The sequence below is a fragment of the Sus scrofa genome, chromosome 17 (genome assembly GCF_000003025.6).
Source record: "Sus scrofa isolate TJ Tabasco breed Duroc chromosome 17, Sscrofa11.1, whole genome shotgun sequence".
Taxonomy (NCBI): Eukaryota; Metazoa; Chordata; class Mammalia; order Artiodactyla; family Suidae; genus Sus; species Sus scrofa.
In genome coordinates, this window is record NC_010459.5 from 61,692,923 (window position 1) to 61,714,624 (window position 21,702).

General features: G+C 69.1%; 2 protein-coding genes across 4 annotated transcripts in view; one reads left to right on the top strand and one right to left on the bottom strand.

The window, feature by feature from the left end:
* Positions 1–5,216, top strand: ADRM1 (adhesion regulating molecule 1). Of its 2 annotated transcripts, XM_021078219.1 has the most exons (11): positions 35–116; positions 483–592; positions 856–1,069; positions 1,733–1,849; positions 2,895–3,018; positions 3,283–3,369; positions 3,817–3,898; positions 4,060–4,292; positions 4,471–4,628; positions 4,724–4,826; positions 4,989–5,216. In XM_021078219.1, exons 2-11 carry the CDS (start codon positions 582–584, stop codon positions 5,093–5,095), a joined length of 1,236 nt encoding a protein of 411 aa, XP_020933878.1. In that variant the 5' UTR covers positions 35–116; positions 483–581; the 3' UTR covers positions 5,096–5,216. The 2 variants fall into 2 exon arrangements, with proteins under 2 accessions (XP_020933879.1, XP_020933878.1); XM_021078220.1 differs by lacking the exon at positions 483–592 and having other exon boundaries at positions 1–116.
* The window catches only part of LAMA5 (laminin subunit alpha 5), a 49,426-nt gene continuing 33,171 nt past the window's right edge, over positions 5,448–21,702 (bottom strand). Inside the window, exons 33-80 of one of the 2 annotated variants that reach the window (XM_021078218.1) lie at positions 21,026–21,141; positions 20,699–20,910; positions 20,158–20,362; positions 19,804–19,948; positions 19,470–19,610; positions 19,199–19,360; positions 18,908–19,009; positions 18,735–18,818; positions 17,653–17,883; positions 17,016–17,129; positions 16,714–16,841; positions 16,390–16,470; positions 16,102–16,316; positions 15,789–15,889; positions 15,485–15,665; positions 15,258–15,410; positions 14,762–14,913; positions 14,572–14,682; positions 14,323–14,434; positions 13,542–13,712; positions 13,182–13,378; positions 12,583–12,699; positions 12,315–12,469; positions 11,927–12,068; positions 11,736–11,838; positions 11,182–11,292; positions 10,773–10,952; positions 10,534–10,682; positions 10,274–10,444; positions 10,039–10,175; positions 9,770–9,923; positions 9,503–9,636; positions 9,269–9,431; positions 9,067–9,189; positions 8,833–8,981; positions 8,615–8,747; positions 8,391–8,537; positions 8,175–8,305; positions 7,895–8,065; positions 7,673–7,811; positions 7,437–7,585; positions 7,173–7,365; positions 6,933–7,097; positions 6,680–6,839; positions 6,425–6,558; positions 6,252–6,345; positions 5,943–6,062; positions 5,448–5,837 (exon numbers count right to left, since the gene is read on the bottom strand). In XM_021078218.1, the coding sequence (XP_020933877.1) occupies positions 5,698–5,837; positions 5,943–6,062; positions 6,252–6,345; positions 6,425–6,558; positions 6,680–6,839; positions 6,933–7,097; positions 7,173–7,365; positions 7,437–7,585; positions 7,673–7,811; positions 7,895–8,065; positions 8,175–8,305; positions 8,391–8,537; positions 8,615–8,747; positions 8,833–8,981; positions 9,067–9,189; positions 9,269–9,431; positions 9,503–9,636; positions 9,770–9,923; positions 10,039–10,175; positions 10,274–10,444; positions 10,534–10,682; positions 10,773–10,952; positions 11,182–11,292; positions 11,736–11,838; positions 11,927–12,068; positions 12,315–12,469; positions 12,583–12,699; positions 13,182–13,378; positions 13,542–13,712; positions 14,323–14,434; positions 14,572–14,682; positions 14,762–14,913; positions 15,258–15,410; positions 15,485–15,665; positions 15,789–15,889; positions 16,102–16,316; positions 16,390–16,470; positions 16,714–16,841; positions 17,016–17,129; positions 17,653–17,883; positions 18,735–18,818; positions 18,908–19,009; positions 19,199–19,360; positions 19,470–19,610; positions 19,804–19,948; positions 20,158–20,362; positions 20,699–20,910; positions 21,026–21,141 (6,978 nt within the window). In that variant the 3' untranslated portion in view covers positions 5,448–5,697. Of the gene's footprint in view, positions 5,838–5,942; positions 6,063–6,251; positions 6,346–6,424; positions 6,559–6,679; positions 6,840–6,932; positions 7,098–7,172; positions 7,366–7,436; positions 7,812–7,894; positions 8,066–8,174; positions 8,306–8,390; positions 8,538–8,614; positions 8,748–8,832; positions 8,982–9,066; positions 9,190–9,268; positions 9,432–9,502; positions 9,637–9,769; positions 9,924–10,038; positions 10,176–10,273; positions 10,445–10,533; positions 10,683–10,772; positions 10,953–11,181; positions 11,293–11,735; positions 11,839–11,926; positions 12,069–12,314; positions 12,470–12,582; positions 12,700–13,181; positions 13,379–13,541; positions 13,713–14,322; positions 14,435–14,571; positions 14,683–14,761; positions 14,914–15,257; positions 15,411–15,484; positions 15,666–15,788; positions 15,890–16,101; positions 16,317–16,389; positions 16,471–16,713; positions 16,842–17,015; positions 17,130–17,652; positions 17,884–18,734; positions 18,819–18,907; positions 19,010–19,198; positions 19,361–19,469; positions 19,611–19,803; positions 19,949–20,157; positions 20,363–20,698; positions 20,911–21,025; positions 21,142–21,702 lie in introns of both variants that reach the window. The other variant, XM_021078217.1, reaches the window with a different exon arrangement.

The following is a 21,702-nucleotide window of genomic DNA, read 5'->3' on the forward strand; positions in this document are numbered from 1 at the left end:
GCGGCGAGAGCGGCGGGGGGGCGGGGCGAGCGGGACTTCCGGCGGGGCCCGGCAGGCGCCGAGGAGGAAGAGCGATCCCGGACAGCGCCTCTCGGCCGACTCTCGGCGCGGACCAGGTACAGGGGGCGCCGGGGGCGGGGACGGTTACGGGGGCGGCAGGGGGCGGGGTCTGCGCCGTCGGCGGCTGCGGGCGGGCGCCCGGGGGGCGGAGGCCTGAGGGGCAAGGGGCCGGCGCGGGCCGGGGTTCTGGGGCCCGGCTCCCGGGCCAGCCCAGCCGCCGCCCCGCCCGCCGCGCAGCGCAGCCGAGGGCGTCGGGCGGCGGGGTCTGCGGGCGGGGATGGCCAGGTCACCCCGCAGAGGATGCAGCGCCGCCGCGGGGCTTGCTGCGCTTCTCCCGGGTGCTCGGGTTTTTTCTAAGGCAGCGAGCCTGCCCGTATCGCGCAGAAACTCGGTTTTAGGCCACAGCCTTGTCTCCTATCCAGTGTGTTAGCGGTTGTCTGCCCAGCTCACGGTTTTAAACCCTTCGGAGCTGCAGATTTAAAAAGTACGGAGAGTGGTGGTGACGAGGGTCCGCAGCGGTGATGCAGTTCAGGTGCGGGGGTAAATTTCCTTCTCTTAGAAACACGAGAAGCAGCAGGGAACCTGGCTCCCTGGGCTCAGGTACTGCGGGCCCAGGTCCACCCGGGAGGAGTTTGGCGGCGGGTGCTGGGCGGCTTGGGCCTGCCGCCTGCTCCCAGCACAGTGGCAGCCCGCGGTTCAGAGAGAGGGGCTTTCACTCCGCCGCCAGCGAACATTTGAGGAGGAAGTTAGGGTTTCCGTGGCAGTGACTGGGTCCGCTTGCTGGTCCGGTTTCAGGATGACGACTTCAGGCGCTCTGTTTCCAAGCCTGGTGCCAGGCTCCCGCGGGTCCTCCAACAAGTATTTGGTGGAGTTTCGGGCAGGAAAGATGTCATTAAAAGGAACTACTGTCACCCCAGATAAACGGAAAGGCCTCGTGTACATTCAACAGACAGATGACTCCCTCATTCACTTTTGCTGGAAAGACAGGACATCTGGGAACGTGGAAGACGTAAGTGTCTGGTGGCCTCCATCTCATCTCGACCCCCGCCTGGTTGTCAGCGCGGGGCGATTTTCACAGAAGGACCGGTGCCCCAGGGGCACAGCGGCCGTTTCCGTTTTGGCAGGTCTTGGGAGGCCCGGAGCCCCTGGCCTGGTGCCCTTATCAGATATTTTCTTTTGCTTGTGGGTCGTTCTAGCCTCGGGGGGTCTATAGATTCTCCCGTTGCCTGTGTGTCCTTTAAACTTGAAGATTAATTAGGTGCTTTGAATTGGAGAAACTGTATAAAAGTCCTGAACTTACCGCATCCTCGACAGCGTTCTCGAGCGGTCATTTTATTTGGTGTTCTTTGTTCTTCAGACCAAATCATTTCTTGTTAGGTTCGAGAGCAGGTCACAGTTGCCTTTTGACTCATCTTGGAATGTTGCTTCCCCAAGTGTCTCTATTGAAAATCCGTCGAGAGTCAGAAGCCCCCCTTCTCTGTTTAGTACCAAGCCCCTCCTGGCCCTCGTGCCCGCCGTGTGGTGCCTCTGCCCCCCAGAGACCCCGTGGTCTCCGTGTCCTCTCCCCACGCCCCCACACTCAACACGGGACCCAGCGTGTTCTCCCGGAGGTTCCGGGGCTCAGCGATGCTGTGCCCGTGAAGCCGACTCTCCTCCCTGCTGCTCTCTGTAGGATCTGATCATCTTTCCTGATGACTGCGAGTTCAAGCGTGTGCCGCAGTGCCCCAGCGGCAGGGTCTACGTCCTCAAGTTTAAGGCTGGCTCCAAGCGGCTCTTCTTTTGGATGCAGGTACATGGGTTTTGTCAGCATTTATCTTTTTTTCTCCTGTCGTGAAATTAGGTTAGAAAGTTGCTCCCTGGGTGGTAGAATTCGCTGACCGAAGCTGCTTGCCCTGGAACCTTAGGAGTCCAGGGTATGACCTGGGCGCAGGGGCCTGGGGGCGGGCTTGCCCAGGGTCTGGACCTGTAGCTGGGCCTCGGGTGCCCGCTGTGTGCGGCAGTCCCTGGCTGACCAGCAAGAGTCTGCCTGTGGTCCGCTCCTCCAGCGCTCCCGCCCCCGGGGTCCCTGGGGGTCCTCTTGCCCAGGGGACGTGGACGTGCTCCTGCGGTAGGTGAGCCTGTGTGCTTGCAGTTTGGACAGATCCCCCGCCCCGCCCCCGCCGCGCCCCCGGCACTCTGTGCAACGGGGCAGGACGGTCGTGTCATGCCAGCTCACCTCCGCTGAGTAGTGTGACAGTGGCCAAGGACAGGTCAACAGACGGGTGTAGCCACGCTCCAGTAAAACTTTATTTGTAAACAGGCCTGTGGTGTGTCAGCCACTGGCGTAGAGCTTGTTTCTCCATAGTTTTGACCCCACGTGGTGCCTTTTCTGTTCCCTCCGCCCTGAGCTTGGGGACTGTGTCTTGTCCCCCCTCCCCGCGTCACCCTGCAGGCCCACAGCACATGCTCAGTGACTCCTGGACAAGAGGCGAAGGTGTTTGGTCCTGCATTTCTGGGGGTGCTCACAGGGCAGCGCTGCCTGACCCCCCACACCTGGTGCTCATGTCAGCGCCCTGCTGACGGGGGGCGCTGGTCCGTGGGCGGTGCTCCGATGAAAGGGTCAGTGGGGGTGTCACACGTGTGGCCTTGGCCTGCCGTGTGAAGGGCCTGTCCCAGAGGGTCACAAGGCGGTGCCTTTGCGCCCCCAGTGCTCCTGGCACGTCAGGGTCCCCTTCTGTGAAACGGGTGACTGCGGACAGGTGACTCCGCCTGTCCAGGCCTCGGGTGCCTCGCCTCTAAGGCGGCCCGTGGCGGGCGGGCCGCTCAGCCGCGCGGGTGCCGCATCCTCCCCGCAGGAGCCCAAGACGGACCAGGACGAGGAGCACTGCCGGAAGGTCAACGAGTACCTCAACAACCCGCCCATGCCCGGCGCCCTGGGGGCCAGCGGCAGCGGAGGCCACGAGCTGTCGGCGCTGGGCGGTAACCGTCCCCTTCCCGGGTGTGCCGGGAGGTCGCGGTGGGTTTCAGGTGACGTGGCCCCTGAGTGGGGCCCGCTTGTTGCTAAGCGGACGCAGAGGGTTGCTCGTTAGAAGCCCCCTCCCCCGTTCCGGGGTCACCCCCACCGGCGCCCGATGAGACGGCGCCGCCCCGCCTGGCGGGGACACTGGGGGAGGCGGGCCGCGCAGTTCCGGGCAGCGGGAGGCCCAGCCGTGGCCGTCCCGGGCTGACCGCCTTGTCTTGCAGGCGAGGGCGGCCTGCAGAGCCTGCTGGGGAACATGAGCCACAGCCAGCTCATGCAGCTCATCGGACCCGCCGGCCTCGGAGGACTGGGTAACGCGCCCCGGCCCCGGGCCCTCCCCCGTGTCCCCGCGCTCCGAGGGGCTCCGAGCCCTCTGTTCTGCGTGCAGGCTTCCCGGGGAAGGGCCTGCTTTGCCTGAGGCGGGAGCTGGGAGCCCTGGGCGGAGGGAGGCGAGGCCCCGGGGAGGAGCCTGGTCTCTGGGTGGCCCCGGCGCTGCCGCCCCGTCAGGCTGGCGTGGCGCTCAGGAAACGCTTGTCACTTCGTCCTGGGCCTGGGCTCCACGTCACGAGGACCCAGTGCCCTGGTAGCAGGGGGGTGAAGCGTCCGGCTTGGCGGGAAGAGCTGCCTCTTGCCCCGCCGTGGTCACCACCTCCCCTGCCTGTCCCTGGGCTTTGGTGCGCGCGTTCCTGCTCCTCTGGCGGGGAGGGTGGGCTGTCTGGCCGGGTGACAGCTGAGCCCTGTCTCCTTGCTCCTCGCAGGGGGGCTGGGGGCCCTGACTGGGCCGGGCCTGGCCAGCTTACTGGGCAGCGGCGGGCCTCCGGCAAGCAGCTCCTCGTCCAGGTGAGCTTTCCTCCCGGGAGGACGGAGCGGGTCCCGGGAGGGTCCTTCTGCGCTTCAGGCACCCGGGTCCCCGCAGCACGAGGACGCCTGCGGTGAGAGCCCCGTGTCGGGGCGCTTCGGCCCGCGGGCCGTCGCTCCAGCGCCAGCCTCGCTCTTCGCAGCTCCCGGAGCCAGTCGGCGGCGGTCACCCCATCCTCCACCACCTCGTCCACCCGCGCCACCCCAGCCCCCGCTGCCCCAGCAGCTGCCTCAGCGACCAGCCCGAGCCCCGCGCCCAGTTCAGGGAATGGAACCAGCACGGCCGCCAGCCCGACGCAGCCCATCCAGCTGAGCGACCTGCAGAGCATTCTCGCCACGATGAACGTGCCGGCCGGGCCCGGAGGCGGCCAGCAAGGTAACCGCGCTTCCGGCCCAGGCCAGGCGGTGGGTGCCCGCCGCTGGCTCTCCCGGGCAGGGGCCGAGCGCGTCCCCGGGCCCAGCTGCCTCCCCTGTCGCCGCGCCCGGCAGCTCCTCGGCCTGGAGCCCGTGGCTGGCCTCGCGCCGCCGACGGCCCTGTGCTCGTCGTGCCCTAGTTGACCTGGCCAGCGTGCTGACACCCGAGATCATGGCCCCCATCCTCGCCAACGCGGACGTCCAGGAACGCCTGCTGCCCTACCTGCCCTCCGGGGAGTCGCTGCCGCAGACGGCGGAGGAGATTCAGAACACGCTGACCTCGCCCCAGTTCCAGCAGGTACAGCTCCCCCCGCCCCCCGACACGGCCCCAGCCCAGGCCCCCCCTCGGATCCGTGCTGAGCGGGAACTCAGGCACCTGGCTCTTCCTTGCAGGCCCTGGGCATGTTCAGCGCGGCTTTGGCCTCGGGGCAGCTGGGCCCCCTCATGTGCCAGTTCGGGCTGCCCGCAGAGGCCGTGGAGGCCGCCAACAAGGGCGGTGAGTACCCACCCTCCGGCTGGCGCCGCCGTCGTTGGGCGGCCTCCCCCACGTGTAGCCTGGGGCTGGCTCGTCCCGGGGCCCTGGGCCTCTGTCCCCTCTGGGCAGCAGTGCCAGACTGGGGTCCAGAAAGGTCACCTCGTGCTTTTCACTGCGTTCTAGACGTGGAAGCCTTCGCCAAAGCCATGCAGAGCAGCGCCAGCCCCGAGCAGCAGGAGGGGGACGGCAAGGACAAGAAGGACGAGGAGGAAGACATGAGCCTCGACTGAGGCGCCCGCGTCGGGGGGGGGGGGGGTCGCCCCGCTCGTGCGGCCCCGGGAGCGGCGTTTGCCCTCCTCGCCCCCCACACCTCTGTCCCCACTTGCTAATCAGTAAAGGTCTTTTCTTTTATCTGCCAACTCTGGTTTCTGTGCGTGCCCGTCTGCGGGGGGCCCGTCGTCGTAGGGCGGCACCCGGCTCTGCCCGCCCCGACCGCTCTTCTCACACTCGAGGTCGACACTCAGTCCCCACGGAAGTGCCTTTAATTAACGTCTAAGACGCGGGGGCCAGTGACTGGCAGACCCCCGGCACGGTTCCAGCCCACAGCAGGGAAACGCAGGATGACGAAGGCAAAAATCCCACTCACAGTATTTGACCCTTTCATTGAGAAAGTCAGACAGAACTCAAGCCACCTCCCGAAATAAGACCCCCCCACCCGTGGAACCCGGGGCCGAGAGACACATTTCGTCTAAGAGAACAGGCTGAGGGGGTGCTGTCGGCAGGGTGTGTAGAGGGGCTGGGACCCCAGGGGCAGAACCCTGCAATTCTGGGTGTCCTAAAGACCCCCACCCCGCGTGGTGGCTGGGGCTGGGGACCCAGAGGGGCAGCTGTGCTACGTGGCTGGACAGCCACCAGCCCCCACTGCCCCCTGCACGCCCGCAGTGGGAGGCAGGGCGACCGGGGCCTGGTTCACCCGCAGGTTGCGCATGCAGCCGCCGTAGGCTGGGGGCCGGGCCTGTGCATCCGTGGGTTCTGCGGTGTGGGGGAGACGGGTTGGATCAGAGGCTGGCGTCCTGTCACAGCAGCCTGCTCCCGGGGGGCAGCTCCCCCCGCCCCCCAGGCCGAGGCCCCACTCACCAGGCAGGCCGCCCAGATGCAGAGGCACCAGGGTGTTGGCCGAGGCTGCTGGCACGGGGCCCAGGGTGTGGTTGCTCTGCAGGTCCACCTCCAGCCGGAGCAGGCTCCCGCCTTTGGTCACTGGGGACACAGCTTCCTTGTGGCCGGCCGGGAGGCACCTTGCCAGCCACGCGTGGGGCTCTGTGCCCTGCTGAGTCCCCTGCCTGGGGGTCTGCAGCTGCGCCCAGCCCAGTGCCCCCCGGGCCCTGCTCTGCAGTGGGGAGGGGGGCTCAGGTGTGTCCTGGCTGGGGAGGGGAGGGCCCAGCTCACCTGACAGTCGGTGCCACCGCCCGTCACACAGTGCCTTGGGGCGCGTCACCAGCACAGAGAACTCGCCTGCACCGTCGTCCGCCTGCAGCAGGACCTGGGAGGGGGCGGGGGGTCAGGAGGGCCCTGCCAGCCCAAGTCCCACCCTGAGGCTGCAGCCCACGCAGTCTGCTCACCTGCTTCTTCGACACCTGCAGCTGCAGGTAGGGGGGCACCTGGCCCCGGCCCAGGTGGAAGACGAGGCCAGTGGCTGTCTGGGGCCGCACCTCCAGCTCCAGGCCCACGTCAGGCAGTGTGGCCCCCAGAGTGTCTGCAGGGAGGGGCCGTGAAGGCGGAGGGCCTCGGCCCCAGGGCCCTCCCTCGCTCGGTTCACTCCCACCCCACCCCGGTCCAGCCCGGGCAGGACTGGGGGGCACCAGCGCTGGACACACCTAGAGTGATGACGCCCCCGCTGCCTGCGAAGAAGAGGCCCTTCTGCAGAGGGCCCGAGAAGCAGGGCGTGACCCCCACCATCCGCGTGGGGGCCCCCAGGAGCTGCCCATCCAACCTGAGTCTCTTCACACAACCGTTGAACCCTGAGCTGCCGGCGGCCTGTGGGGGCAGAGGGGTGGGTGGGGGTCAGGTCCCCGGGGACTGGGAGGCGTCCAGCTGGGCAGGGGCGGCAGGCCGGGAGGTGGTTCTCACTGGGAGCTTGGGGCTGCGGCCGCTGGCAGGGAGGCCCCCCACAAAGAGAGTGAAGGGCCGGGGGCCCCCCGTCCCCTGGAGCAGCGGGCCCGGCCCCTCCTGGCTCTGGGCCCAAACTCTGTCCGTCACCAGCTGGATGCGCGTCTTCTCCCAGCGCACAGACACCTGGCGGAGGGAAGGGGCTGGTCAGCCGCGGGGCTCCCGGGCGCCCCCCCCACGTCCCCTCTCCTCACCCCTCACCGTATGCCACCGGCCAGCCCGTGCACGCTGGCGGCTCTGGACGCGGAGCTGGGGCCCAGGGCCTTCCGTCTGAGCGACGAAGCGTCCATGGCTCAGGAAGAGGGCCAGGGAGGGGCTGCTGGCCGTCAGGGGGACGGCGAGGAGCAGGAGGCCGCGGGGGGCGAGCGGGCGGACGAGCATGGACAGCTGGGACCTGGAAGCCAGGCAGGGTGGTCAGCCCGGGGCGGCCCCTCGCCACCTGCCTTCCCACCCACCCAGCCTTACCAGTCCCCAGGGGGCGCCGGGACGCCTGCAAACTCCAGGTGGCTGGACAGGGGTCCCCCAAACCGGTAGGCGTCTCGGCTGGTCCTGAGGGACTGGAGCGGTGAGCAGGCAGGGTCCTGGGCGGGGTGCCGGCTGCTGCGGCGGGAGGCCTGCGGGACCGGATGGGCACGCGGGGATGCCTGGGGGCCGCTCCCCACCCGCCCCCGGCTCCGCCACACGCTGCGCTCGCGGCCCACCTTCCGCGAGACCATGGCCCGCAGCCCTTGCGGGGCCTGCTCCGCAGTCTGGGGCCGAGGGGCCGGGGCGCAGCCCGAGCTCACGTTGATGCCGCCCAGGTTCTGCTGCAGGTCAAACACGCGCTGCGGCCCCAGGAGCCTGTGAGGGCAGGGGGCGGAGGTCAGCGGCTGGAGGCGGCTCAGCGGTGGTCCGCAGCCTCCCCCGACGCCCGCCCAGCTCACCGCAGCATGAAAACGTTGCTGATGCAGCCACTGAAGTTACCGATGGAGTCGGAGCTGGAATCGGGCAAGCCTCCCAGGAGGAGCCGAGAGGGGCCCTGGGGCTGGGGCTGCGGCCAGGGCCCCCCATGTGGCTCCATCTGCTGCAGCTGGTCGTCCACATAGAGCCAGACCCTGGGGGAGACAGCGTTCCCTGTCCTGTCCCCCACCTGCAGCACGTGGTCCCTGAGGCCCCCAGCTCTGCTGCCGCCCCCTCCCTGGAGAGGGACCCAGCCGGGCTCACCCTGTGGAGTTGCTGTAGAAAGTGACATAATGGGGGGAGCCGTCGGCAAAGCCCCCGCGTGTTTTCACCTCGGTCTTCAGGAGCCGGAGTGTCACGTGGCCCTCCTGCAGGGCCACCTCGCACGTCCCATCCTGGGGGTAGTGGCCGGGTCAGTGGCCCGGCCTGGGGCCCAGGCACCTCCCCAGAACCCCAAGGCCCACACCGCGGGCCACACACCGGAGACTTGCGGTGGTACAGCAGCCCGCTGTCCCGGCTGCTGCGGAAGCCCAAGCCCGAGTAGATGTCGCCTGTGAGGGGCACGGCGTCGCTGGGGAGCACCAGCGGCAGGAAGCCATGGCCGTGGAAGGTCATGGCCCGTCCCACCTGCGGGCAGGGAGGGAGACAGTGAGGGCGGCTGGGAGGCTGGGGCGGGCGTGGGGCCGGAGGGCGGCGGGGCTCACCAGCAGGTCCGCTGTGCAGCCGGCGCTGACGCCGGTCGTGTTCAGCCTCTTGAGGTCCACGTACTTGCCCAGAGCTTTGATGCCCTTGATGCAGCCGCGGATCGAGCCTCCGGAGGGGAAGAGCTGCCGCAGGCTGGGGACAGCGCCGGCGGCTGAGCATCAGGGGCGCCCCCGCCCAGCCCGCCCCCCCGCCCCCGCCCCCCCGGGCGGGTGCTCACCTCGGAGGTAGCTGGTCGGGGGGGACACCGCCCAGGTAGTAGGCATCGGCCAGCTCGAGCGCGTTCTCCTGCTCCACGCTGAACACCGTGGCCCTTTCCACGCGCACCAGCACGCGCTTCCGGTTGCCCCCCAGCAGGAACACCTGGATCTGGGAGGCCCCGCGCGGGGCTTCAGGAGGAGCGTGCTCCCTCCCGGCAGCCCTCCCCGCCCCGGCGCCTCTGCCCCGGCCTTACCGCCTTGCTGCTGGCGGTCAGAGGCTGGGAGGGCTGCAGCGGTTCAGCCTCCCTCAGGCCGGCGCCAAAGTCGTAGAGAAGCACGAGGACACCTTCCCGCACGGCCAGGCACAGGTACTGGTCCTGGGGGGAGCGGGGCAGAGTCAGCACGGGGCGGGCGGGCGGGCGGGCGGCGGGGTCGGTGGGCGGGCAGTGCCCGTGCCTGGTGCCGCAGGAAGAAGATGATTCCGCTGTAGGACACCAGCCGCAGCTCCTGGTCGAAGCGCTTGGTGTGCAGCATCTGAGCCTCCACGCTGATGCGGGCGAAGCCGGAGCCGTCCAGGTAGGAGCCATCAGTGAGCCACGGGTCCCCGGTGGACTTGGAGCTGCGGGTCAGAGGGTGCGGGTCAGCCGAGGGCAGGCGAGGCGGGAGGAGGTCGGCTCCGGCCGCACGTACCGCGCGCAAGGCTTGTCCACGGCCGTGTCCAGCTGGAAGGTCTTCTCGAAGTTGTACACACTGACCACCTCCTCGTTGAGTGTGTCCAGCTCGACGCAGCCGCGGTAGCCGGGGAAGCGCAGGGGCTCGGGGGGCTGTGGGCGCAGCGCACGGTCAGGGCGCCTCCCCGCCCGAGGGCAGGCCCGAGGTGGACCTGGCACGGCCGCGGGATGGGCCGAAGCCAGACCCGGGCAGGGCCAGCGGGAGGGGCGGCGGCGCCAGGCTCACCGTGAAGCCGCGCGGGTAGCCCCCCACGTAGAAGACGAAGTCGTCAGGCTGCAGGCTGAGCAGCCCTTCGGCCCCAGGGGCCACCGTGTCCCCCTTGGTCTCCTGGACCATCTGATTCTCCACCGTGACAGACATGTGGCCAAACTGGAGGATCCTGAGGACAGAATGGAGAGGGTGAGGCGTGGCCGGATGGCCCCGCCAGCGGGGGGATGGGGGGATGGGGGGTGGGGGGCCGGGCACCCTCCGCGGGGGCGGGCCGGGTCTCCCACCGGTCGATTCTGACAGCGGCAAACTGCTCCCCGATGTCCTCGTCGATGCTGAGAGTGGCGGGGCCCGCGCCCCCGAGGCGGTACACCCAGTGCACTTTCTGGTCACGCAGAGCCACGCCCATGTAGTCGCCGGCAGCCTGTGTGGCGGGAGAGCCAGTGAGGCGGCGACCCAGCGCAGCCCACCCACTCCATCCCGGCGCCCGGCTCCACCCCGGCCGCCAGGCCCGCCTGGTACCTGACGGCTGCCCATGTAGAGCACAAACTGGTCCCCTGCGACCTGGCCGGGCGCCGGCTCCGGGTGCTGCAGGTAGAACTTGAGGGAGGTGTAGGCGGCGAGGTCGGCGAGGTCCTGCGGGGCGCGCAGCTGCACCCCCGAGCGCCCGTTGAACTTCATGGCCACCTTGACCTGCGGGGAGGGCTCGGCCCATCAGCATCCCATCAGCATCCCACCCGCCAGGCTGCCAGATGCCCGCCTTGCCCGGCACACGTGCCCACCTTACTGGCGGCGCCTCGGGCTTGAGCAATGAGCTCCCGCACGCGGCCGATGCTGGCAGACAGGGCCAGGCTGGCATTGTGCGCCCCACGGTCCTGCAGGAGGCTCAGCTTGGCCAGCAGCTGCGGCAGCGTCTTCTCCAGGGTGGACACTGTGGGAAAGGGAGTGGGGGATGCTGAGAGCCTGGCACCCCACCCGCCCCACCTGCCCACCAGCAGGGCCACCGCGCCCCAGGGCCCACCTGAGCGGCCTGCGTCCAGCACCGCCTGGCCCAGGTCCTGGCCCTGCAGGCCCGCGTACTGGCCCTGCCACTGCTCCACGTTCTTCTGCATGTCTTGGAGCCGGGACTGCACTCGGGCGGCCGTATCCTGGGCTTCGGCGACCACGGCTTTGGCGTGCGCGATCTTCTTGCTTGTCTCGTCTGCAGTGGGCAGGGTGCAGGCTCCGTGCAGGCAAGCGAGGACCACCCTGGCCTCCCCCCATCTGAGGAGACCCCCCAGACCTGCAACAGGGACGGCGACCCCCCGCCTCCAGCTGCCTGAGAACCCGCCTCAGCAGTGCATGGGGCTGGCTGCGGGGATGCCTGGGGGAGCAGTGTCCCTTCAGCTTTGGGGACGAGCAGTGACGGGAGGGCAGGGAGGAGGCCCTACCTGTGTCCAGAGCCAGCATGGCCTGCACCTCCTGGACTCGGGCCGCCAGCTGTTCCTTCCTGGCCCGCGCGTCACGCAGTGGGGCTCCAGCGCCCTGGAGGGTGGCCTGCGCTGTGGGGGAGGCAGCCTCAGCCGCAGGGAGCCCCGCCCCAGGGCACAGGTGCGGCCACTTCAGCCCTCCTAACTGGGGTACTTGGATGCCCCCCACAGATGGGTCCTGGCTCAGGGCCTCCTGGTCCCAGCATGGTTGTCACCGCTTTATGGGGGAAACCACGGAAGCTCAGAAGGGCCAAGCCGTTGCTCACAACCACCAGCACCTGAGGTGCCAGCCACAGAGGGAACGTCCCACCCCGACCCCCGCTGGCGCCCCCCTGCACAGCCCGTCCCCACGGCCTGGGGGCCCATCACAAAACCACGGTGGAGGTGGGCCAGGCAGGACTCCTAGGGCGAAAAAACTCCCAGGGGCCGCCGCCACCCTCACACAGACCCTATACGGAGTGGCCCAAGGGAGAGGGTCCCCAGAGACCCGGACTCCCAGGTGGGCCTGCACCCACCGAGGCCCAGCCTCCGCTGCTCCCCAAGGACGGCCTCTTCCAGGGCACTGCTGTTGGCCAAGAGCTGCCGGGCTTGGGGCGCCAGGCCCCGCTGCACCACCATCTGTGGACACGGGGACACGGCACAGTTGACACCTGTCCGGCAGGGAGTGGGTTTCCTTTGGAGGCTGCGGGGAGGGGCAGGGCCTCACCGCCCACGTGTGGCTCGCCTGCTGCCGCGCCTGCCTGGCGGCGCCCTCGGCAGCCTGCACGGCTTGCAGGATGCTGCTGTAGGCGTTGGCGGCCTCGATGGCCCGCTGGATGAAGCGATCCTGGTTGACGCCGCGGATGATGCTGTGAGAGGAGGTGGGGGGACCCAAGGGTGTGACGGGGGCTCGGCTGCTGGGCGGGCCCCCGCCGCCCCAGGGCCCCACTCTGGTGCAGGCCCCTCTGCTGCCTGCTGTGCTTCTCCTGTCGACTTGGGCCCTGGCTCCGCCAGCCCCTGCAGGACAACGGCCTCTCCTCCTAGGAGCCCTCCGGAGCATCGGCGTCTCCTCCAAGTCCTGGCTGCCCCCTGGGTACCCTCTCCGGGCCCCATACCTGGACAGGTTGAGCGCCAGCTGGTCCAGCTGCCACGCGTGGGCCTCGGCGGCCTCCACCAGGTCCACCTCGCTGCTCGCCGGGGAGAAGGCCCGCATCTTCTCCAGCAGCGGCGTCCGGGCCCCATCCAGGCTGGCGGCGAGGTGCTCGTACTCCTGGGGGTGTGGACTGAGGTGGGACCCTCGCCCCACCCTCTACTGCCCCCACCTGGGACCCGCGCCGGGTTTTGCATGCAAATGGCTCCAGCCCTGGGGGGCGTGGCGCTCACCTCCTTGGCCCGGTCCATGCCCAGCAGAAGCTCCGAGAGCAGGGCCAGGGTGTCTCTGGCGGCCTGCAGAGTAGCCCCTAGAGTGGCGTTGTCTCTGGAGAGCTCCTGCTTCCGTTGCTGGAGTCGATGGGGAGTGGGAGGAGGTGACAGGACAGAGGGTGAGGTGGGGGCGACAGGATGGTGGACAGCATGAGAGTCAAAGGAAAGATGGTGGGGGGGAGAGGAGGGGGGAAGGGGGGAAGGGGGGGAAGAGGGGAGAGGGGGCGAAGAGGAGGAGGGGGGAGAGGGGAGAAGGGGGAGGAGGAGGAGGGGAGAGGGGGGAGGGGGGAAAGAGGAGGGGAGGGGGAGGGGAGAAGGAGGGAAGAGGAGGGGAGAGGGGAAGAGGGAGGGGAGGCGGATGGGGAGGGAGGAGGAGGGAAGGGGGAGGGGAGAGGGGGGAGGGGAGAGGGGAGGGAGGGGGAAAGAGGAGGGAAGGGGAGGGGAGAGGGGGGAGGGGGAGGGGGAAAGAGGAGGGAAGAGGGGGGAGGGGAGAAGGGGGAGAAGGGGGGAAGAGGAGGGGGGAGGGGGAGGGGAGAAGGGGGCAGGGCCAAGCTCTCTACCAGGGCCTCCTCCAGGCGCTCCTGGTTGCGGCTGTTGAGTTCCTCGGCCTCCCGCGTGGTGCCCACCGCCCGGTTCAGAGCCTCCCGCAGGTCCATGAGGCCATCCTCGTGCCGTGCCAGCTCGTCTCGGGTACGAGCTACCAGCGCCTGGTTCCTCTCCCAGCGGCTGGTCAGCTGCTCCTGCACACGGGCCAGCACTGGCCAAGACCCAGTAGAGGAATGGTCATTGGGGCAGTGACCCCGGTGCCTGCTCAGCCCCCGTCTGCCCTCCCAAGGTGACACGAGGCTATCCGAGGGGACGGCAGCCCCGCAGCCCCGGCTGAGTCCTCACCCGCCCCCTGCTCGGGCGACACCACTCACGTCTCTGGGCCTCCCCCAGTTCGGCCTCGGCGGCTGCCCGTGGGAGCCCCAGGTCACGGGCCCGCATCTCCTGGAGCAGCCGTTCCACCTCGGCCAGCGTCCGGCGCAGCTGCTCGCCTGATGGGACTGAGGCATTGGTCGGGGACAGGCGGCCCGTCTGGGACTCCAGCTCTGTGGGGTCCGGGGAGGGGGCGGTCAGGGCCCAGGGCTGGCCTGGTGCGTGGCCAGACCTCGGCTCACTAGCGTCCAAGCCAGGAAACCCCAGCCAGGCATCTGCAGACGACCCGCACAGAACCCCCCAGCTCAAGGGCCTCTCGCCCCCACCCCCACCTCCCACGGCCCCCACCCCGACGCCCTGACGCCCATCTGCTCAGCCAGCTTCGCAGCCTCCTCGCCCCACTGCCCCCTCCTCCCAGCCCAGGCTCAGCTGAAGGTTCACCTCTTTTGGACCGTGAGCTCCCACTGACTTTTTGGGGACACGGTTCAGGCTGTAACTAAGCCTTCGCCCACAGGCCTTCCCGGGGAGGCGGGGTGCCTGCGGGCGGAGGGGACTGGCCCACCTCGCGGGGTCCACCTGCCCTCTCCTCTCACTCTGGCCACAAGAACCCTCTTGCACCTCCCGGCTCGGACCTGCTGCTCGCACGGCCGAGGTAGCACCTCCGTCTAAACACCCACACCCTGCCCGCGCTTCAAGGCCGAGCCCCGCAGGCCTGGCCCCTGCTCGAGCCCAAACAGCATCCTGCTCAACCCGGCCGCCCCAGCCCAGAGGGCCAGCCCCTACCACTCAAGGTGCGGTCCACCGCCTGGATGGCTGCCAGCAGCGTCCGCGCCCTGTCCAGAGCGGCCTCGGTGCTGTCCAGCAGCTGGCTGGCCTGGGTTCGGGCCCTTGTGGCCTGCGGAAGAAGGACCCATCAGGCCTCAGTGCCCAGTGGCTGGGGTGAGGCTGGGGCCCTGGGGAGGGTCCCCTCGGGGAGGAATCTGTTGAGAGGGAGGGGTTCCGGGGCAGGGGCAGGGGTCCCCAGGGGCCTGCCTGGCCATCCAGCCGCTGTGTGTCCTGCCCGAGGCTCTGGGTTTGCTGTTCCAGTGCATCCACCTGCTGCGCCGTCTCGTGGCGGGGGCCCGGGGGGCTCTGGAGCTGTCTCTGGGGGGAGAGGAAGGGAGGTAAGAGCCCGTGACCCAGGAGCGGGGAGGCAGGGGGACTGGGCCGGGCCCGGCGGCACCTGCAGGTGGGCGATGGAGGCGTCCAGGCTGTGCAGCCGGGCCCAGGCGGCGGAGCTGGCGTTGACCCCACGCAGCTGCTCCCGGATGGCGGGCAGGAGGGCTCCGGCCCGCTCCAGGTCGTCCAGGAGAAGGACCACACAGTGGTCACACACTGCGGGCAGGGCCAGGTCAGCGCAGGGTGAAGGCTGGTGTGGGGCCAGGGGCGGGGGTGCGGGGCAGAGGGGTGGCGTGGGGATGGGGCACCGGGGGTCAGAGGGCTGGAACGGGGGCACGGAGCTGGACTGAAGGCGACAAGGCACTCGGTGCCCAGAGGTCAGCCTGGGGGCGCGGGGTCAACACAAGGGCAGGTGTGGGGTCTCTCGGGAACCTGAGAGGGAGAGCTGGGCCTCCAGGATCCCCTGGAAATGAGATTAGTGTGGGGGCACCCGGTGGGCAAAAGCCGGGACCACCGCCCGCCAGTGGAACTGGGTGTGTTGGGGGCAGGGGTAGACACACCTTCGCAGTGCACGCCGCCGTGGCCCCCAGGCCCTCCGGGCACAGGCACCTGGTGCTGATGGCTGCAGGTGTCACAGCGCTCCCCACTGAGCCCAGGGGGGCAGGTGCAGCGGCCCGTGTGCAGGTCACAGTGGCCCCCCCGGCACTGGCAGCCTGGCGTGGGAGAGGTGGGGTGAGTGGCTGGCCTGGAGCCCTGGGGTACTCGCCGCCCCACCACCCACACTCACGCCTGCAGCCCTGCTCGGGGAGCCCCCAATGGCCGGGGGCACACTCGCGGCACTGGAGCCCCCCAGTGCCTGGCCGGCAGGGGCACTGCCCACTCTGGGGGTGGCACTCGGAGTCCTCGGAGGCTGGTCCACAGGCACAAGGGCGGCAGCCCTCACAGCCCTCGAAGCCAAAGTGTCCTTCCTGCGGCAAAGAGTGGGGTCACGGCTCTGCCCAGCCCCGAAGCCCCCCACCACCAAGGGCCCGCCCCTCCTGCCCTGGGCCCCGCCCCCCAGCAAGGCCCCGCCCCCTCCTAGGCCGTGCTACCTGACAGCGGTCACAGCGCGGTCCGGTCACACCCGCCTTGCATAGGCAATGCCCACTGTGGGGGTCACAGGCCTCCGTCCCGCACGGGGAGCAGTCACACCCTGCAAGGGGGGAACCGTGACGATACCCTAACCCCTTGGAAGCCCTCCCTGAACTCCACAGGGGTCTCCACGCCCCAAATGAAGCTCCCAGACCTGCCCTTTCCCCTGCCTCCCCCGCTCCTCCCGGGTCCAGACCAGAGCCCTGGGGCCAGCAGGGGACACGGCCTGCTCTGGGGAACACCCAGCCCCCCAGCCCTGCCCTGCCCGCCTACGGGTGCAGTTGCCAGGCAGCAGGGCGTTGCCGTAGAAGCCGGGGGCGCAGCTCTCGCAGCGGGGCCCGGTGGTGTGGCGCAGGCAGCCCCGGCAGGCGCCCGTCAGGGGGTCGCAGTCGCTGAAGAGCATGTTGGGGTCGCCGTTGCCGCTGCAGTCACAGGGTTGGCACGAGCTGCCCAGCACCAGGGGGTTCCCAAAGAAGCCGGGCGCACACCTGGAGGAGAGCAGGGTCAGTTGCCCGGGCTGCACGCGGACCTGCCGCTCAGGCCCCCTCCCGCCCCGCTCACCGCTCGCAGGAGGTCCCCGCATAGCCAGGCTTGCAGAGACACTGAGTGCGGCCACCTCGCAGGACGCAGCCCACGGCGAAACTGCAAAGACGGAGGTGGCTGTCACACACCTGTGCTCCAGGGGAGCACGTGTGTCCTCGGGTGGGGCCAGGCGTCGGGGCTCAGGGACCCTCACTTCCTGAGCCCACCCCACCACCCCAGCCTCCACAGAGGGCAGTGCTGATACAGCCAGGGAGGGCACAGTGGCATTTCACTGGGGTCCCTAAGGACCTCTGGCCACCAGCCAAAGGTGGGAACCTGGGAGCGGGGGCTGGCCCAGCTTACTTGTTGGAAGGCACGGCCAGGGGGCAGGGGCAGCTGACGCAGGGGGCTGCGGGGTCCTCGGTGCCACTGCGCACGGAGCCGGCCTGGCAGCGCTCGCAGTGGTCACCCTCAGTGTTGTGCTGGCAGCCCTGGGGCAGAGGGGACAGGTGAGCACCACGGAGGACACTCGCTTCCCACCAGCAGCACTGAGTCGGCTTCCCCCCAGCCCTGCCCAGGGCACCTCCCCTCCTGGGACCTCAGCGAGTCATTAACTACCAACCCAGAGGCTGTGCCCACCCCTCCCCCGGCAGGGCCCCACTCACCACGCAGACGCCCGAGCCAGGGAGGCAGCGGTCGGAGTGGCCGTGGCACTGACAGGGGACGCAGCGACCCAGGAAGAGACCTTTGATGTCACGGTAATGGCCAGGGGCACATTCCTGGGCGGGAAACAGCCATGAGGACCAGAGGCCGAGCCCGCCCACAGGTCACCATGCCCAGAGGTCAGCCCCTCGAGGGTCCTGACCCTGACCAGCCCAAGGCACTGGGTCCGCACACAATGCCACACGGATGGCCTGGCTCAGGTGACCGCGCCCTTCCCACAGGGCCAGCTTCTCTTCTCCTCCAAACACCTCTTCCCGTCCCAACGGGCGGAGGGGCGCCTGGCGGGTGGGGGGAGGTGGCTGGGGGATGCTCTCGGGTGAACAGCGGGCGGGGGACAGATGAAGAGCAGCCGAGGGCACAGAGGATGGCGGGGGGGCACTACAGGCCAGCGGACAGCCGGCCGAGCGGCCACCGGAGATTGGGCTGAGGGAGGGTGACGCCCAGCAGGTAGGAGGGTGGGCGGGATGCGATGGGCGTGGGGGGCCGGCGGGGATGCTCCGGGTGGGGCAGACGTGCGTGCATGGGGCAGACGGACCCCTGGGAGCCCCTGGCAGCCGGGCGCCCACCCCCGCGCCTCACCTGGCACGAGTCCCCACGGTAACTGGCAGGACACATGCACAGCTCCACGTTGCTGGCCGGAGGCCCCCCGCCCACCTCGCTGGCCACCTCCAGCGCCACCCTGCGCAGGGAGACGGCCGAGGAGGTCTGCGAGAAGAGGGCGCGGACGTGCAGCTGCTCCAGGCCCGCCAAGACCATCATGAGCTCCTCGCGGGACACGGGGTTGTGCGTCTCCACGTGCCTGAAGTTCCCCTGTGCGGCCAGGACAGAGCCTCAGGGGAGGCCACCCACCACGTGCACAGCAGGAGCCCAGAGCAGACCCTCCCGTGGCGGCTGGGGGCGCAGATCACACGCGGGGAAGGGGCTCCTGGGCGGCGCGGGGAGCGGTTTCCCATCTGAGAGAGAAACAGCTCCGACACAAGTGGACTAACGACAAATGAAAAACCCGGGGATCCGTCAACTCGAGGATTTTGTTGTGGGTTTTTTTTTTTTTTCTGGTTTTCTTTTTTTTTGGTCTTTCTAGGGCTGCAGGTGTGGCATGTGGAAGTTCCCAGACTAGGAGTCAAATCAGAGCTTCAGCCACCGGCCTCCACCAGAGCCACAGCCACGCGGGATCCGTGCCGCGCCTGCGACCTACAGCACAGCTCAGGGCAGCGCCCGATCCTTGACCCCCTTGAGCGAGGCCAGAGGTCAAACCCACATCCTCGTGGTTACTAGTTGGATTCCTTATTGCGCAGCCACAACGAGAACTCCTCAATTTGAGTATTTTAAATGCACAACGTGCCGTGCGTCAGGATACAGCTTAAGAGAGAAACAGCTGCTACCCCGCAGTCAGGACGCGGGCAAGTGTCACGTTCAACATGGAACTCAGAAAAGAGGCAGGCAGAGCCGCCAGCAGGCAGTTGCAGAGGGACCCACAGGGCGGAGCGTCAGCGGAGCTCAACCATCGGGGCTCGCGAGCCAGCTCGCGGCCCAGGAGCGTCACCCCGACACGGAGCCAGAAAAGAGGCGTGGCGACGAGTGTCCCCGCCTCGTGCCCCTGGTCCCCGGCCTCCATCCCCGGAGCCGGCACGCGGCCTCGGGGGCCAGGAGGGACCACTCACCTCCACCAGCTGCAGCGCCCCTCGGTGAACGTGCCCGGGTGCTGGGTACACGGGCTCCAGGAACGTGATGCTCATCTGGTTGCCCTGGGGAAGCAGGTGGGCGGATGAGGGCCAGAGGCCTGGCTGCCCGCTGCCCCCGCTGCCCCCCCTGCCAAGCCCGCCCCGTCGGCCACCTTCAGCACCACGTCCGGCCTGCTCTCCACGGGGATGAACACGTCCCCCCGCTGCGTCTCTGAGTGCAGTTCGTAGCGGAGGGTCCCGCCGTAGGACGACACCTAGAGGCCAGTCAGAGGAATGAGGCCTGGCCAGACCCGTCCAGGCACCCCTGGGGCTGGGGGCTGGGCACCCGCACGGAGCCCACCCCTCCCCGGACACCAGCCTCCTCCCTGTCGCCCCCAGGCCTCCCGGGGGGGCCTGGTCAACCTCGAGGTGCCCGCCCAGGGGCCGCTCGGCCTGCTGCTCACCCTGTCCCCCAGGTAGGAGGGCGGGGCCTGCCAGTACAGCTCGGGGAAGGCCTCGGGCACGGGCCGCAGGTCCGCGCGAAGCAGCGCCGCCTCCGCCTGCAGCTCGTGGGGCACCACCTGGCGGTCACTGCTCAGCAGCGTCCAGCCCTCCATGTCCACAAACTGCAGGGCACACGGGTGGGTCACACAGGGGGACACCCTCACAGGTCACAGGCCCCCACTGGCTGGGGGCTGACGCGCCCCCCCATCCCAGCCTGTCCTGCCCACACACCTCCCGGCGGGTATAGGTGGAGCTCTGGCAGCGATCCGTGGCCCCGAAGCAGAAGCAGCGGGTGCAGCCTTTGGGGTTGGCGGCGTCCAGGGAGAAGGTCCCAAGGCGGCACTGGTCACACCTCGGGCCTTGCACGTTCTCCTGGGGGCAGGAGGGCAAGGCAGTCAGCGTGTGCCGGGGGGCCTGGTCTGTGTTGGCCGTCAGCCCACAAATGGCCTGACCGTCCCCAAAGGCTCTGAGAAGCCCCATGCTCCCCAAAAGGATGAACCACCTCTGCAAAGGTGAGTCGAGACGGGGGTAGGGGAGGCAGGCCTGGCCCACTGACTGCCCTCACCTTGCAGTAGCACTGGCCCGTGAGGGGGTCACATGTCCCAGGCGCAGAGCCAGCCTCGTGGCAGTCACAGGAGCGGCAGCTGGGGTAGCCATGGAACCCGGGGGCACAGGTGTCGCAGCGGCGTCCGGCCACATTGGGTCTGCACCTGCCGCAGGGTTCAGAAGCTGGCTGGGCTCTCAGCCAAGTGAGAGACCCAATGTGCCCCCCACCCAGGTGGCGCCAGCCCCTCTCCGCCCAGAACTGCAGGGAGCCCAGGGAGAGCCAACGGGCATGTGGGCTCCGCGCGTGCTGGCAGGTGGAAACGCATCCTGACCAGGACCCCGAGGCCAAAGGGGCTCCCAGCCCTGTTCTCACCTGCACTGGCCACTGTCCACGTCACAGGTGGGGTCCGTGAGCTCCTGGACACCGGGTCCCGAGCAGTTACACTCCTCACAGCCGACTAAGGGGTGGCAGCCGAAGGTCTGGGGCTGGCAGACGATGCAGTCGGGCGGGATGGTGCGTGGGGGGCAGACGCACTGGCCCGTGAGCTCGTCACAGAGACGGCCGCTGCACTCACAGGCTTAGGGAGGAGGGACAGGCCCCAGTCAGGGGACCTTACGGAGCCACCGGGATACTGCCCTTGGGGGTGAGGGCTGCGACACCCACCCTACCCCGGCTTGACCACCCAGTTCTAGGCCCTCAGCTCCGGGCAGGGCCTCTGTGTGGGGTCAGTGGGTCAGAACTGCTGTGCTGAAGAGTCTCCAAAACCTTCTGGACAAGCCTGCAAGGCCTGGGGTCCCAGAGACAGAGGCGGCAAGGCTGGGCCTCCGGGCTCCCAGGCATGCTGACCACTCCTTCCTGGGGGGCCACGCGGGATCAGGCCCCCATGGGTGCTCCTGTGGACTGGGGTACTCACGCCTGCAGCTGGGGAAGCCCCAGTAGCCAGTGGCGCAGCGGGAGCAGTCACGGCCGATGACATGGGCACGGCAGGGACACTGACCCCCAAAGGGCTGACACGTGGGGCCCGTGGAGCCCACTTCATGGCAGCCACATGGCCGAGCCCCATTGTTGTAGAAGAGAGACAGGGAGGTGGCGGCATTGCGGCAGAACGAGGACGAGCTGGTGGGGCTGGGGTGAGGGGCAGGTGTGAGTTGACCCGCCCGGCCCCCCACCCCGCCAGCCCCGAGCCCGGCCTGCCCCCTGCCCCCAGCCCCCCACCCCGCCAGCCCCGAGCCTGGCCCACCTGATGTGGTAACCATGGCTGGCGCACTGGCTGATGAAGTCGTAGGATTTGTCCAGAGGCTCCTCCTGGAGGAAGCTGGCGCTGAAGGCATCCTCGGGAACCACCAGCACGTAGTCCTAGAGTGTCAGGGCCCGGTCACCTTCCCTCGGGCCCAGCCAAGAGCCCGGGGTGAAGGTGCCAGGACCTGCTGGCAGGGGCCTGTCACCAGGGCCTTCCTGCGACTGGTCAGGGGCCAGCCGGGCAGCTAAGATGGCAGGGCAGCATCACAGCCTGGTCTGGGCCCCAGCAGGTACAGCATCGGGGACCCAGAGGGAAGGCTGGCCCCTGCGACCCAGTGGAACCTGGGAAGCATGAGGGGGTGGCCTGGCCCCCTGGGGCCCTCCCTTTCCGCCAATGCCTCTCTCCATCCTTCCGGGCCCCGCCTCCTCCAGGAAGGCCACTCTGACCAGCAGGGCCCCAAGAGCTGATGGGCAACATCTTGGCTCCTGGTGCCCTTCAGAAGCCTCGTGTGATGGGCCTGGGGGACCCCAGAGGCTGCTGCTCCCGGTCCCGGCACAGGGCTGGGCCACAGCAGGCTGAGCACACGCTCTGGCGGTGACTGGGGGTGGGGTGCAGGCAACTGGGCCCCGAGCAGGTGCAGGACGCCCCCACACAGGGACACCAGTCTCGGGACTCAC

Excerpts from the sequence above, each read along its gene's own strand:
- ADRM1 (XM_021078219.1), top strand. Across the intron at positions 1,070-1,732 it reads CATCTGGGAACGTGGAAGAC|GATCTGATCATCTTTCCTGA; the intron begins GTAAGTGTCTGG and ends TGCTCTCTGTAG. Across the intron at positions 3,370-3,816 it reads CGCCGGCCTCGGAGGACTGG|GGGGGCTGGGGGCCCTGACT; the intron begins GTAACGCGCCCC and ends TGCTCCTCGCAG.